We start from the raw sequence: 12851 nt of genomic DNA on the forward strand, positions 1-12851 counted from the left end.
CAGGATAGCATAAAAGCTAAGAGCAGGATGAGGCTAGCAAGTCAGACTGCCATTTTGGAAGCACATTTCAAAATAAGATGTCAGGTAATTACTGTGCTGTAGTTTCTGCAAACGCGTGATAGGGACAGGGCTTCTCTCAGGTTTGAGGATTAGAGTGCGTACCTACGAAAAGCTTAGGTGAGCACCCGTTATTTCAGAGCGGTGTGCTGGAGCTCGTTTGCACAAGATCGAAATGGCTGGTTGTTAAATTCAGGAATGCTGCAAGCTTGCTGTCCAGAATAGTCGTTATTAAAACTAAATTACATCAACTTAATTGAATTCGAAACGAAAATACTCCAGTCCTCACTTTCCTGCATTTTGCTACTACACACCCCTTCCTAACCCTACGTTAAGTGACATTACACTGGGAGCTTGAAACCTGGCACTGTGGGAATATTTTTAACCAGAGACATTGGCAAACACTCCATATCAGGGCTTGATTTGTTTTCGGTTTTGTTTTCTAGACCAGGGACTGACAAACAATGGCCCTTGGGCCAATTCCAGCCTGCAGTGTGTTTTTGTAAATTCCGGGGGAACACACCACGGTCAATCGTGCACATATGGTCCTCGGCTCCTCTGCAGATACAATGGCAGAGTGCCCGACCAGCCTGAAATACTTATTGTCTGGTCTTTTATAGAAAGAGGCTGACAACCCCTGGCCTGGACTTAAGTGGTAGAGGAAAATGTTAATACTGCACATTAAATTCATGTGTGTCACACCTATGGCCATGACATTTTAAAGACCACAAAAGTTGGGAAACCATTTTCCTAGAATTTGAAAACAATTATCCAAATCCATAAATAACTCCTTTAGTTCAATAAACTTATTCTAATTGGTCTTCACTGCTGCACTTCTTGCTTGTTTATGGAAACAAGTGTCACATAACGTTACAGGACTATATTCACTCAGGGATGGCAGCGACTCTTTGCCAAATCAGATCGCAATCAAGCATTTATTCATAGTTGGATTTTGTTAAAGTTTGACTGAACTGCAACTATAAACTGCTTTTTTATTCTGAATTCTTGGATCTGTAGCCAATCTGAAAATCATGTAGCTACAAGAAGTTTACAACAAAGAGCACTGTATACTTTGTTATTTGTAAATTGTGTTACAACCTTTGTATCAGTAAGCTTTATTACAAACATATATAATGTATCTATGCACACATCCCCCAACCCCAGAGAGCTGGGTCTTAATAGAATACCCTGTGGTGTGCTGGGATATATTTCAGAACTCCAATGTTAACTAAGGGGGAGGCTGACCAACAGACGAGGCGGGAAGCTGGGGCGTGGCTGGCAGAATGGACAAGCCTGTACACACAGGACTCCTGTGTTCTAGTTCTCCCCACTTCCTGGGTGTTAGGGGGAGAGGTCCTACTATTCCTCACATTTTCATGTGGAGGAACTCACACAGAGTTGTCCCCCACGTTCCTTAAGTCGCTCCAGGAAAGAAGGGCTCGAGGTCAGCCAGTTAAGAACAGACCAGCCACACCCGGTGCAGCTTCTCTCTGCTCCTTTGGGCTCCGCCATCTGCACAGAAGATGCTCTCTCTCTGGCATTAGATTTTACTGGTGCTGTGCAGATTCAAGGTTGAATGCCCAGTTGCCAGGGCCACGGAATGTTCTTTGAGAGATTCTACACAGGTTCTTAAAGACATGCACTCTTGCCTAAAATGTATTTTTGAAGCCCTCCTATTTTTTTTTATTAGCAATCTCCTCTGTATTTCCCAGCCTACACTTGTCAATGAGGACAAGATTAACTCATTCAAGAGAAAACACCGGGGCACCTGGGTGGCAGAGTTGGTTAAGCGTCCAACTCTTTGTTTCAGCTCAGGTCGTGATCTCGGGGTCAAGAGACTGAGCCCCCCATTGGGCTCCACACTCAGTACAAATCTGCTTAAGTATCTCTCTCCCTCTGCCCCTCCCCACCATGTGCTCTCTCTCTCAAATCAATCATTTTTTTTTTTTTTTAGAAAAAGAGAAACCGCTGATATTAGCACCCTCTGATGTAAGAAGCTGAAAGCTGCATGCTCACAAGGGCTGTAAGGAGGCCCTGAGATCTGCAAATAGGTCCTGAGAGGTAGTGACCAGCCTGATTGATCCCTGCTGTGAAGGGCCTGCCTGGCTTTGTCAAGCTTTCAGGCACTGTACAAGAAAAAACACACCGCTGTGGCTCCTTTACTCCGCCAACACTTCTGACACCAGATGTGGGGGTATGGGGGGGGGGGTCGCCATACCAAGCAATTCTGCAACACTAGCCGAATGTCTTACAATTCAGTTCTGACCCTGTCCTCCTAGACAGGCATCAGATCCCACAGGTTAAGGGCTCCATCCCAAGACTGCCCCCACTTCTGATGCCAGTCACAAGTCCGGGTTGTCACGTGCACGCTGATCCACTGGCTGTAAATCAGTGGATTTACAACCCCCTCGAGTTTGATAATTTGCTGCTCACAGAACTGAGGGAAACACATTTACTGGTTTATTTCATAAGCGATACAAATGAACAGCCAGCCAAAGAGATCCACAGGGCAACACCCAAAGGGCCCACGAGTAGGAGCTTCTGTTCCCATGGTGATGGGGTATACCGCCCTGCCAGCACAGGGATGTGCTCACCAACCCAGAAGCTCACTGGAGCCCCTACTTTGGGGATTTCATAGAGGCTTCATCACACAGGCATGATTGATGACTGATTCCATTTCCAGCCCCTCCCCCCTCTCCAGAGGACAGGGAGTGGGGCTGCAAGTTCTAAGCTTCTAGTCATGGCTTGGTCTTTCTGGTAAATACCCTCCCAGGGTCAGTGGTAAGGTTTTTAATTTTTTTCTGGCCTTAAGTCTGGGTAATGTAGAAATGGATCTTAAATTCAATTTTGCATTACACTGCAGACCCCACTAAATTTGCCTCATTCAAACTAAACTCTTGCAATCACCTAGAAAATTTCAAAGGACTTAGGGGAACTCTGTGTCCGATGCTATGACTCAGGACGTTGCAAAGGTCTTAGGAACTCTGTGCCAGTAACCAGGGACAGAGACCTACAGATTTTCTATTATTTCAGAGCCATCTACCACAGGGACTCAATGTTCCACCCTAGAAGCCAGCTCGAATGAAGTTGCCAGTCCCTTACAAATGTGATCACTGTAACACAGAAACCTATTAGCTAATATTAGCCAGTGGAGCGAAGGTGGCATTTTAACTGGTGGGAAGATATGGGAAGAAATTCAAGATCATGATTCCTCAAACAGCCATCAGAATGCTGCCCATTTCACTTTTTCCTGAAAGTTCTCTGGGGCAGGTACTGGAAGTTCTTAGGTGTCAGGCATTGTGCTTGCCCACAGGACTCGGTAGAGTCTACCGCTCTGAAGGATGTCTCAGGAACATGCATTTCAATATGGCGCTTCTTGTAGTAAAGCGTATCACTGGTACTTAGAGTACCCAGGGCGCAGACATTCAGAAATCAAATTACTCACCCTAGAGCTCTAGCCCCAGTTCTCTTTTATAAAGTAGATGTTTGCCTTTAGGTGGAGTACAAGGCGCTAAGGACGGGCTGTGCCATTCAACAGTGTGGGAGAGGAGAGAAAGCATATATTACCACGTTAAGAAGATATCTTGCTAGTTCTCTCAGAAATCTGCATTGCAAATCACTTCTAAATTAGTGCAAGAAAAATCTGCAATGCAAAATTGAAATATTTAAGGTCTATTTCTATCTTACCCAAACTTAAGGCCAGAAAAATAGAATTTCAAAAAACTTACCACTGACCTTAGGATTTCCTGAATCATGGTAGCCTTTTAACAGCCTGCACACCTCTTGTAAGTACAAGGGTAAGTCACAGTTCATATTTAAATTAGTTTAAAACCACTCTTTGGCATTAACGTTGATTCAGATCAGGAACAGGTACTTTTTTTTTTTTTTTTTTTTTTTTTGGTTCTAGTGAATATTAGAGCCAGAAAATAAAGGGGAAAATCCAAAAAAGCCATCCAGCTTACCTGTATGCTCTGTCCAAATCTCTTGCTTTTCTCCTGAATAGCCAGTTGAGCAGAACAGCTGTCCCTGGGCATTTGTCCAGTAGATGAGGTTTCTTTTCCAGTCAATATCCAGTAAATAGATGTTGCTAGGATGCTCTTGGACTAGGGTTCTCTCTATAGCAGTTCCCATAAAACCAACTTTCAACAAGTAGAGACGTGTGCCAGAAGAGAACACTAGCTTTAACTCTACCAAGAAAAAGGAGATTTGGCCATTTGTCAGATAAGCCCCATGCTTCCATAGTGAGCAATCTCTCCAGCTGAGGTACACCTTGAAAGGGGTCTTAGCAAGTTCGCTTCTGAGGCACAGAAACAACACGAATGCCCTAGCTTCCTAAGAGAAAGGAGTCATTTGGGCAAATGAAGAATTGCTCTGCTCTCCTGTATATATAATGTTCAAGGTGCAATTTTTAAAATTTTTAAAACATTTTTTTATTTATTTGAAAGAGAGAGAGATCATGAGCAGCTGGGGAGGGTAGAGGGAGAAGCAAACTCCTCACTGAGCAGGGAGCCTGATGCAGGACCAATCCTAGACCCTGGGATCATGACCTGAGCTGAAGGCAGACACTTAACCAATTGAGCCATCCAGGTGTCCCTCAAGATACAATTTAAACTGAAGTGCTGAGTTTGGCACAACAGCGTATTACATACCGTGATCACGTTCAGTGGCTTCCCCTGAGAATTGTGTTCTTTAAAGGTAGTTAGGGCATGAACATATTTACATCATTTATCCTTCTTAAAACCTGAGTGTTCTTTAGCAAAAAAAGTAATCTGGGGGGCACCTGGGTGGCTTGGTTGGTTAAGTGTCGGACTCAAAGTTTCAGCTCAGGTCACAATCCCAGGATTGTGAGATCAAGCCCTGCACTGGGCTCCACACTCAGCAGGGGTCTGCTTGAGATTCTCTGTCTCTCTCCTTCTGCCCCCTCCCCGCCCATGCACTCTTTCTCTCTAAATAAAATCTTTCCCCAAAAAAGTAATTTGGATAGAGATGTTCAAAGGAGCTTGTAAGCATCAATATTTCAAAGACAAAACAACATGAAGAATTTATGTTAACAATATTGAAGTAGACCCTGCTTACAAACCTAAGTCAGAGTACACAACGGTCATAAGACTATGGAGGATTTCTTTCTTATACCAACTTAATTTGGGGTAAAACTGAGTGGTGTAATCTGTTTTTCCTGTTTTATAATCAAACAAACCCAAATATTCATTGATGGATTAATGGAGAAACCAAATATAATACAAATAAAATGATTATTCAGCCTTAAAAAGAAAGGAAATTCTGACACATATTACAACACGTATGAACCGTAAAGATATTATGCTAAGTAAAATAAGGCAGCAATAAAAGGACAAATACTGTAGGATTCCACTTACATGAGGTTCCTAGAGTAGTCACATTCATACAGAAAGCAGAATGGTGGTCTAGGGGTGGGGCTGGGGGGAGACGAATGGGGAGTTATTGTTTAATGAGTATAAAATGTCAGTTTAGGAAGATGAAAAAGTTCTGGAGGGGGGCGCTTGAGTGACTCAGTCAGACGTCCAAGTCTTGATCTCGGCTCAGGGCGTGATCTCAGGGTCATGAGATCAAGCCCTGCGTCAGGCTCTGCGCGCAGCAGGGAGTCTGCTTGGGTGTTCTCCCTCTCTCTCTGCCCCTCCCTCCTGCTCATGCCCTCTCTAAAATAAATAAATCTTTAAAAAACAGAAAAAGTTCTGCAGATGGATGGTAGTGAGAGTTGCACAAGAATGTGAACGCACCTGATACCACTATACACTTGAAAGTCGTTAAAACAGTTATATTTTTAACGCAATGAAAAAAACCTAATCAAGATCTTTGGGTTTTTTTTTTTTTTTTTTTTTTTTTAAGATTTTTATTTATTTAACAGAGATAGAGACAGCCAGCGAGAGAGGGAACACAAGCAGGGGAAGTGGGAGAGGAAGAAGCAGGCTCATAGTGGAACAGCCCGATGTGGGGCTCGATCCCACAACGCCGGGACCACGCCCTGAGCCGAAGGCAGACGCCCAACCGCTGCACCACCCAGGCACCCCTAGTCAAGATCTTTGGATAACAAAACTTATCAGAGTAAAGTTGTCAGTGTAAAAGTGATCCCCAAACGGAAGCTATGTTATTTCCAGGCCTACCATGCAATGTGTCTCCTTGAGCCAAGCCCATTTCACCCAGCATACTTACCACTACATATACCAGAAGGTAAAAGGAACATTCCCTCTGGACAAACACACTTATAGCCCTTGGAATGGACAGGGGACAGGAGACAGAGGTGGCTGCACGAGCCTGGAGCACATGCTGGGTACCTGCCTATTTTCAAAGAGAAATAGGTTAGATACGATTTCAGAATTCTCCATACTAGTTCAAAACTTAATACTCAAGGGGAGTTAAATTAGTTTTGCCTTAAGAGGAATCCTAGTACACTTGTTACCTTCTAGGTTAGGCATGCTGACCTTTAAACTCCCGTAATCCCTTTTGGATAGTGGCAATTACTTAACCATATTAACCTCAGGCCAATATAAGGCTTCAATGAACAACCAAGTCTTTTGCCCTAGAGTTAAGACAAAAGGACTGCCTGGCTTCCGGATAGAAAGACTCCTTTAGAAGTAAATAGTGGTCTCGGCTCTCTACTTCAGTGAGTCTCTCAGACCCACTTAAGAAGCATTATCTGAGTTGAATCTGACATATAATTTCTGATTAACAAAAACTTTTAACTCCTAGTCAATGAATATTTGACTTCCTCCAATAAACAGGATGCTGGGCTTTCTTCAATTTGCTGTCAAGAACAGAAAACTTTCAGTCAACAATAATTAACACTTAACGTGTCAATGACATACCCTTGGGCTGTTGGGATTTGTGGAGCACCGAGAAAGCAGATATGGAAGCATTGAGCAATATCACTCTCTCCTTTGGGGTGTGGGGTGAAGTGTGAAACAGCCGTATTTTATTTGCCCAGAAGAAAGAGTTCTCGAATACAGCTAGTCCTATTGGGTTGTCATCTTCCAAGAAGATCTCAGGAAAGGTGTGCCTCCCACTGCCATCCACGTTTACCGTCTCTATGGACTGAAGGGTAGAGTCATGAGAGCCGGTGAGCATTAGCAAGAGATGCCAACGTCAGTGCGCCTCTTGGTGGACACCGATTTACCATCTTCACGTGCTATCAACTTGATAAAGATGAAAGCATCTTAGAATTCATGGAGGCTAATGCCAAAGCCAGTGGCTGGACTGCTTCTTGCACGAACTGGGGTCACAGGTACCCTGTACAAATAGCTACTATATCTCACTGTCTGTATCCAGACATTGTACCAAGTCCTTTCCCTATGTTCTCCAACTGCTTTCCGAGGTAAACATTCTCTCTTTTCAGAGAGGGCAATGGGAGCTCAAACAGGTGCCATAAATGGCCAAAGTCACGACTGAAGTAACAGACTTAAAAATACGATTCCCAGGGTCCCTGGGGGGCTGTTGGTAGAGTATGCAACTCCCGATCTCAGGGTTATGAATTCCAGCCCCACCCTGGGTGTAGAGATCACTTTAAAAAAATGGGGCACCTATGTGGCTCAGTCGGTTAAGCATCTGCCTTCAGCTCAGGTCATGATCCCAGGACCACGGGATCGAGTACAGCTCCCTACTCATCGGGGAGTCTGTCTCTCCCTCTCCCTCTGTCCCTCCCCCGCAAGCTCGCCAGCGCTCTAATAAATAAGATCTTAAAAACAAAAACAGAACAAAACAAAAAAACTAAAGTCTTAGAAAAAAACCTGTGACTCCCAAGCCTATGCTTTTAGCCACCATGTCATATTGGTCTGTCAGTTTGATGCTTCCAAAATAAGATAAAATCAACAGTAATATTAAGACCTAGAAATAGGAATGCAAGTAAGTACTAAGAGGTACTTAAGGAGGTGATCTGCCATCTTAAAAGGTTTTATATCCTGGGTACAACATATAATATGACCTATGCTACCAGGAAATTCCAGTGCTAAGTTTGACCGCAGTGTTCGAGAAAGTCACACTGCGTCTCCCCACCCATGTTGATCCGGTCGAGCTCTACTAAAGATACTGTGCCATCATAGCTTGCTTTTCTCACTCTTCATGGCCAGAAGGCACCTTGCAGTGCCCATGCGAGACTTCGGAGAACTTTGCGGTTACCCACTGTCCTACCAAGCCCTGACTAAAACGTTTTTCTTCCTGACCTCTCTCCAGTACCTTTTTATATTCACTGATCCAGTACAGCCGGCCGGCCACATAGTCAAGCGTCAGCCCCACAGGCTCCTCCATGTGGACAGCTGCAAGCACCTTCCGATCTGAGCCGTCCATCCCTGCAGCTTCGATAGTTCTCGCGCCTTTCTCGCCACGATTTACCCAATACAAGGACCTGAGGAACGCAGAAGCGCAAAGTGTTAACAGTTCCCCCACCCCCCGCGCTGCACATGCGCTGTCCTGAACAGCCCAGTCCTCCCCCCACCCCACCCCGCCCCCATCCACCACACTGCACATGCGCCGTCCTAAACAGCCAGGCTCCCTTAGCACTCTTGTTCAGGCCCAGGCCGTTGTGCGGCTAAGAATGCGGAGATTTCTGCCCTTAGACTCAGTGGGCTGAAAAATTGCTCTCCCTAGGATTCAATTTAGACTTAAAATGAAGACATTTCTGGAGCAAATGAGACCTACACTGAAAACGTTGAAGGGCTATCTTATCAATTTAAACATCAAAGATAACCAATGATTTAGGATATATTCTCAGAGAAACACTACTTACTTCTTTGTGGGAAACACGATTAGCTGCTCTGGCACCAGATCCTTTTCCAAGATTTTGACATAGCCTCTGCCATCACTCAGACCAGCACAGATGACGCTCGCGAAGCTGCTAGCCCAGTACAACTGCCCCGTGAGCCAGTCCAAAGAGATACTGTCTATGGTTTTAAGTTCTGGGGATAACGAGACAGTATTATGCTCCTGTATTCTTCTACCTTCTTCTTACCTTGAAAGAAAGATTCAGACTAAACTTTTCTACATCTGGTTTCAAGCTGTATGAGGTGGCAAATGGGACACAGGGAAGGAAGACCAGAGACATGCTATGTGCGATCTACAGTGGGCAGTAGGGCAAGAGAAGGACCTTAGCAGAAGCAGAACCAAGAAATCCAGCGAATGCAACAACCTCAGTTTGGGGCAACATCTATTACAGAAGTCTCAGGGGAATTGCTAGGAGTTGTTCATCCCATGTGCCATTCTACTTGAAGCCCCCCCTCTTACCCAATGAGACAAGGGCTATCGCGTTCGTCTTACTGAGTATGGTTCAAAGGAGTTAACAACTTGCTCAAAGTCGCATACCTAGGGATGAAGCTGAGACTAACCTTGGCCTGAGCCCACGTCCCCAGACTTTCTGTACGTCTTTAGAGCGATCCATTCTCTGGTTATGCTCTACCAAAGCTCCTGTTGAGCCAAATCACGTGGTCTTATCTCAAATCGGGATTGTATGTATACACTCTCATGATTCACGACAAGTGAGTCACAGACGATGTCCAGATGAATACATAGGCTGCTTATACTCTGCTGAAGTAGCTTTAAGAAACTAGGCTCTTAACATCAAGAAATATACCTGGATAGAGAGGAACTGCGTTTGGCTTCCCAAGGATGAACACATGTAAGACTTCATCCACCCAAAAGTACATGCTTCTCTCACGATCATAGGCAACAGAAGTAGGCCTCGATTTTATAGGTATCAGAGGCTCATAGATGCCTGTTCTTCGGTCCAGGACCCCAAGTTCTGTGTCTGCCGCTATGAGAATTTTTACAGCAGCATCTGCAATAGAAGGTGGAAAAGGAATAGTGACACATTCCTTTGAACTTTCTTTCACGCTGTTCTCTTTCACCAAAGATCCTGCCCCATCCGCCGTGCTGAAATCCACTTATCCCTCAAGTCTGGACTCAGGTGTGTCTAGAGGAGATCTTGCTCAGCACCCTAAGTCACAATTCCTCCTCTGAACTCCAACACATTCCAACTCATCTTTGGAACTTTGGACCTATTTGATTTCAGATGCAGCCCTTCCCCCAACCCTAGACAGAAGTACTCTCCCTGCCTCGGACATAGCAGCCAAATGGAATTCACTGTCCCATGATTAAAGCAGCACAGGCCAAGTAGACATTACATCAGCGGGGTCTCTGGAGCACTTATGTGTATAGCCCACAGAACAGCTCAGTCATCTTAAAGATCCTTAATAGGGGCACCTGGCTGGCTCAGTCAGCAGAGTATGCAACTCCTGATCTTGGGGTCGTAAGATCGAGCCCCATGTTGGGTGTAGAGATTACTTGAAGAAATAAAATGAAAGAAAAATAAAGACACGTAATAGCAACGGACACTTGATTTGGCCAAGGAATGCTGCAATAGCAGCTTCTTTATGGAAAGAATAAAGTCACCCCTAATACTAGACCCTAAAGTGAATCGATAGCACTTCTATCTATACTTACCACTAAGGACAGAGCAAGGGCTAGGCTTTGCGTAGGGTCTCGAAACTCACCTGTAACTCGACAACTGGTACCATTGTAGAGCTGGTGACCTTGAACACACGCACAGGAGTAGGAGCCTGGGACGTTATGGCATAGCTGGCCACAGGGACCGTAGGCCTTGGAGCACTCATCTATATCTGATGATAGAGAGTCAAAGTCAGAGGCGACCATGGAGTAATCTCTTGAGCATTTGGGGGCCATTGGGCCCCCTTTCAGATGCTCACTGGACATGTATTATGTGGAAATCCCTGTGCTGGGTGCTGGGACAGACAGTCCCTGGCTCTATGGAGCTGCCATACGAGTAAGTGTAATTCAGCCGGAACGTCAGTGTAGAGCCCCCGGGTGTGTGGCTGGTACAGAATCCAGATGGAGGTTACCCTAGCAACACTCTTGGGGGCGTTGCTGATTCAGAATGAATGGTAAGACGTGGAGAAACGGAAACACTTGTGTGCTGCTGGGGGGAATGGCAAGCGGGGTAGCCCCCATGGAAAACAGTTTGAAGGTTTCTCAAGTTAAACGTAGAAGTTACTGCAGGATACCATAATCCCACTTCTGGTGTATACCCTGGAGTATGGAAAGCTGGGATTCAGACATGTGTACGCCAATGTTCATGGCATTGTCCACGACAGCCAAAAGGTGGAAACCTCCCAAATGCCCGTCAACAGACGGATACACAAAATGGGGCACATACATACAATGAGGCATTTGGCCTTAGGAAGGGAAGGAGAGTCTGTCACCTGCTATGACATGGATGAACCTTAATGACAGGCTAAGTGGAATGAGCCAGACACAAAAGGACAGATGCCACATGACTGCACTTACATGCAGGACGAGAACAGGCAAATTCAGAGAGACAGAAAGTTGATGGAGTTTCCCAGGGACTGGGGACAGAGTTTCTGTTGGGGAGGATGAGAAAGTTCTGGAGATGGATGGGGCTGATGTTTACACGTGTTGTGAATGTGGTGGAGGCCACTGAATTATACCCTTAAAATGATTCAGATGGTAAGTTGCATGGCATGTATATCCCACGGCCATAAAAACTTCGGAGGATGAGCCAGATGAACTCTGACCTGCACAGCTCTGCCCGTCCGGCTGTAACTGCCACCCAGCTCCACACGAACACTGGACTCCCCAGGTGGTGTCACTGCACTGCCCCTCACAGCCCCCGTTGGCCAGGGAGCAGTTTTTCCCTGGTAGAGACAGGGCAGCGGTCAGGAGAGTTGAACATGGTACAGAGCAAACGTTTTCTAAACCATGGTGTTACAACCCCCTACATGGTGTGAGGGCTACAGAGGACCTCTAAAGAATAACCTTTGACCCTGCCCTCTGACCTAGGAATGTGGAGGCTTTGGGGAAAGACCATAGAACAGGGAAAGTGAGGAATCATGGAGCAGGAAAAAGGACTTTTCTAGGCAGACAGTCTGAACAATTTCAAATGCTGGTGTATTGCTCACCCACGGAAGGGCCAGCAACCTCTTCCCTATTTTCTCTAGAAAATATGAGTGGCCAGGACCCTCACCTCAGGAGGAGATACAGTAACTTCTTAACCTCAGTGATTTATCTCTACAGCACCGGAAACCTGTGCTTTGTCCCACTGTTCATGCTTTCAGTGTCTTATGTGTTCCTTTAGTAGAAAGCAGCTTTCTCAGCCCTCAGCAGCACTACAGGGGTCTCATCACATGCATCTAAGCCCAGATTTAAGGAGGAAATGAGACAGATGACAACGTGACCTGGGGACAGGTGCCCTCTCCCCCTCCCACCCAACTTGAACCAACAGTGATTTTTATAGTGAGAATCACAAGGTTTTAAAGCTTGAGATGCAGGGGCACCTGGGTGGCTTAGTTGTTAAGCGTCTGCCTTCGGCTCAGGTCATGATCCCAGGGTCCTGGGATCGAGCCCCGCATCGGGCTCCCTGCTCAGCGGGAAGCCTGCTTCTCCCTCTCCCACTCCCCCTGCTTGTGTTTCCTCTCTCACTGCCTCTCTCTCTGTCAAATAAATTAATAAAATCTTTTAAAAAAATAAAAATAAATAAAACTTGAGATGCTTGCTCAGGAACCTCCCTCCTCACCAGGAGATAGTCTTCCTCAGTCCTTCCTCAGTTAAATCCTTACAGAATTCACCATATGGTCTTGAACACGTGATCTGCTTCTCAGTGGCAAAGTCTATGTTCTTTATTCCAGAATTTTTGGAGCAATGTGGTTTGAGGTGTTTAGTCTATTTCCCTAGAGCCATAACGTGAGGAGAACTCAAAAACTTTTACAGCTCAGATAAGCTTTGCGCATCCACAGGAG

The 12851-nt window shown here is 45.4% G+C and overlaps 1 protein-coding gene across 2 annotated transcripts in view; it reads right to left on the bottom strand.

Annotated features, from left to right (window-relative positions):
* LOC113262005 (prolow-density lipoprotein receptor-related protein 1-like) overlaps positions 1–12851 on the bottom strand; it is a 40214-nt gene that overhangs the window by 21146 nt on the left and 6217 nt on the right. For both annotated transcript variants that reach the window (XM_057303504.1, XM_048226369.2), the window contains 8 exons: positions 11631–11750; positions 10572–10697; positions 9653–9856; positions 8813–8981; positions 8263–8431; positions 6900–7125; positions 6247–6372; positions 4020–4244 (listed from right to left, as the gene is read on the bottom strand). In XM_057303504.1, the coding sequence (XP_057159487.1) occupies positions 4020–4244; positions 6247–6372; positions 6900–7125; positions 8263–8431; positions 8813–8981; positions 9653–9856; positions 10572–10697; positions 11631–11750 (1365 nt within the window). The remainder of the gene's footprint in view (positions 1–4019; positions 4245–6246; positions 6373–6899; positions 7126–8262; positions 8432–8812; positions 8982–9652; positions 9857–10571; positions 10698–11630; positions 11751–12851) is intronic.

Source organism: Ursus arctos, unplaced genomic scaffold (genome assembly GCF_023065955.2).
Source record: "Ursus arctos isolate Adak ecotype North America unplaced genomic scaffold, UrsArc2.0 scaffold_27, whole genome shotgun sequence".
In the NCBI taxonomy this organism is placed as follows: domain Eukaryota; kingdom Metazoa; phylum Chordata; class Mammalia; order Carnivora; family Ursidae; genus Ursus; species Ursus arctos.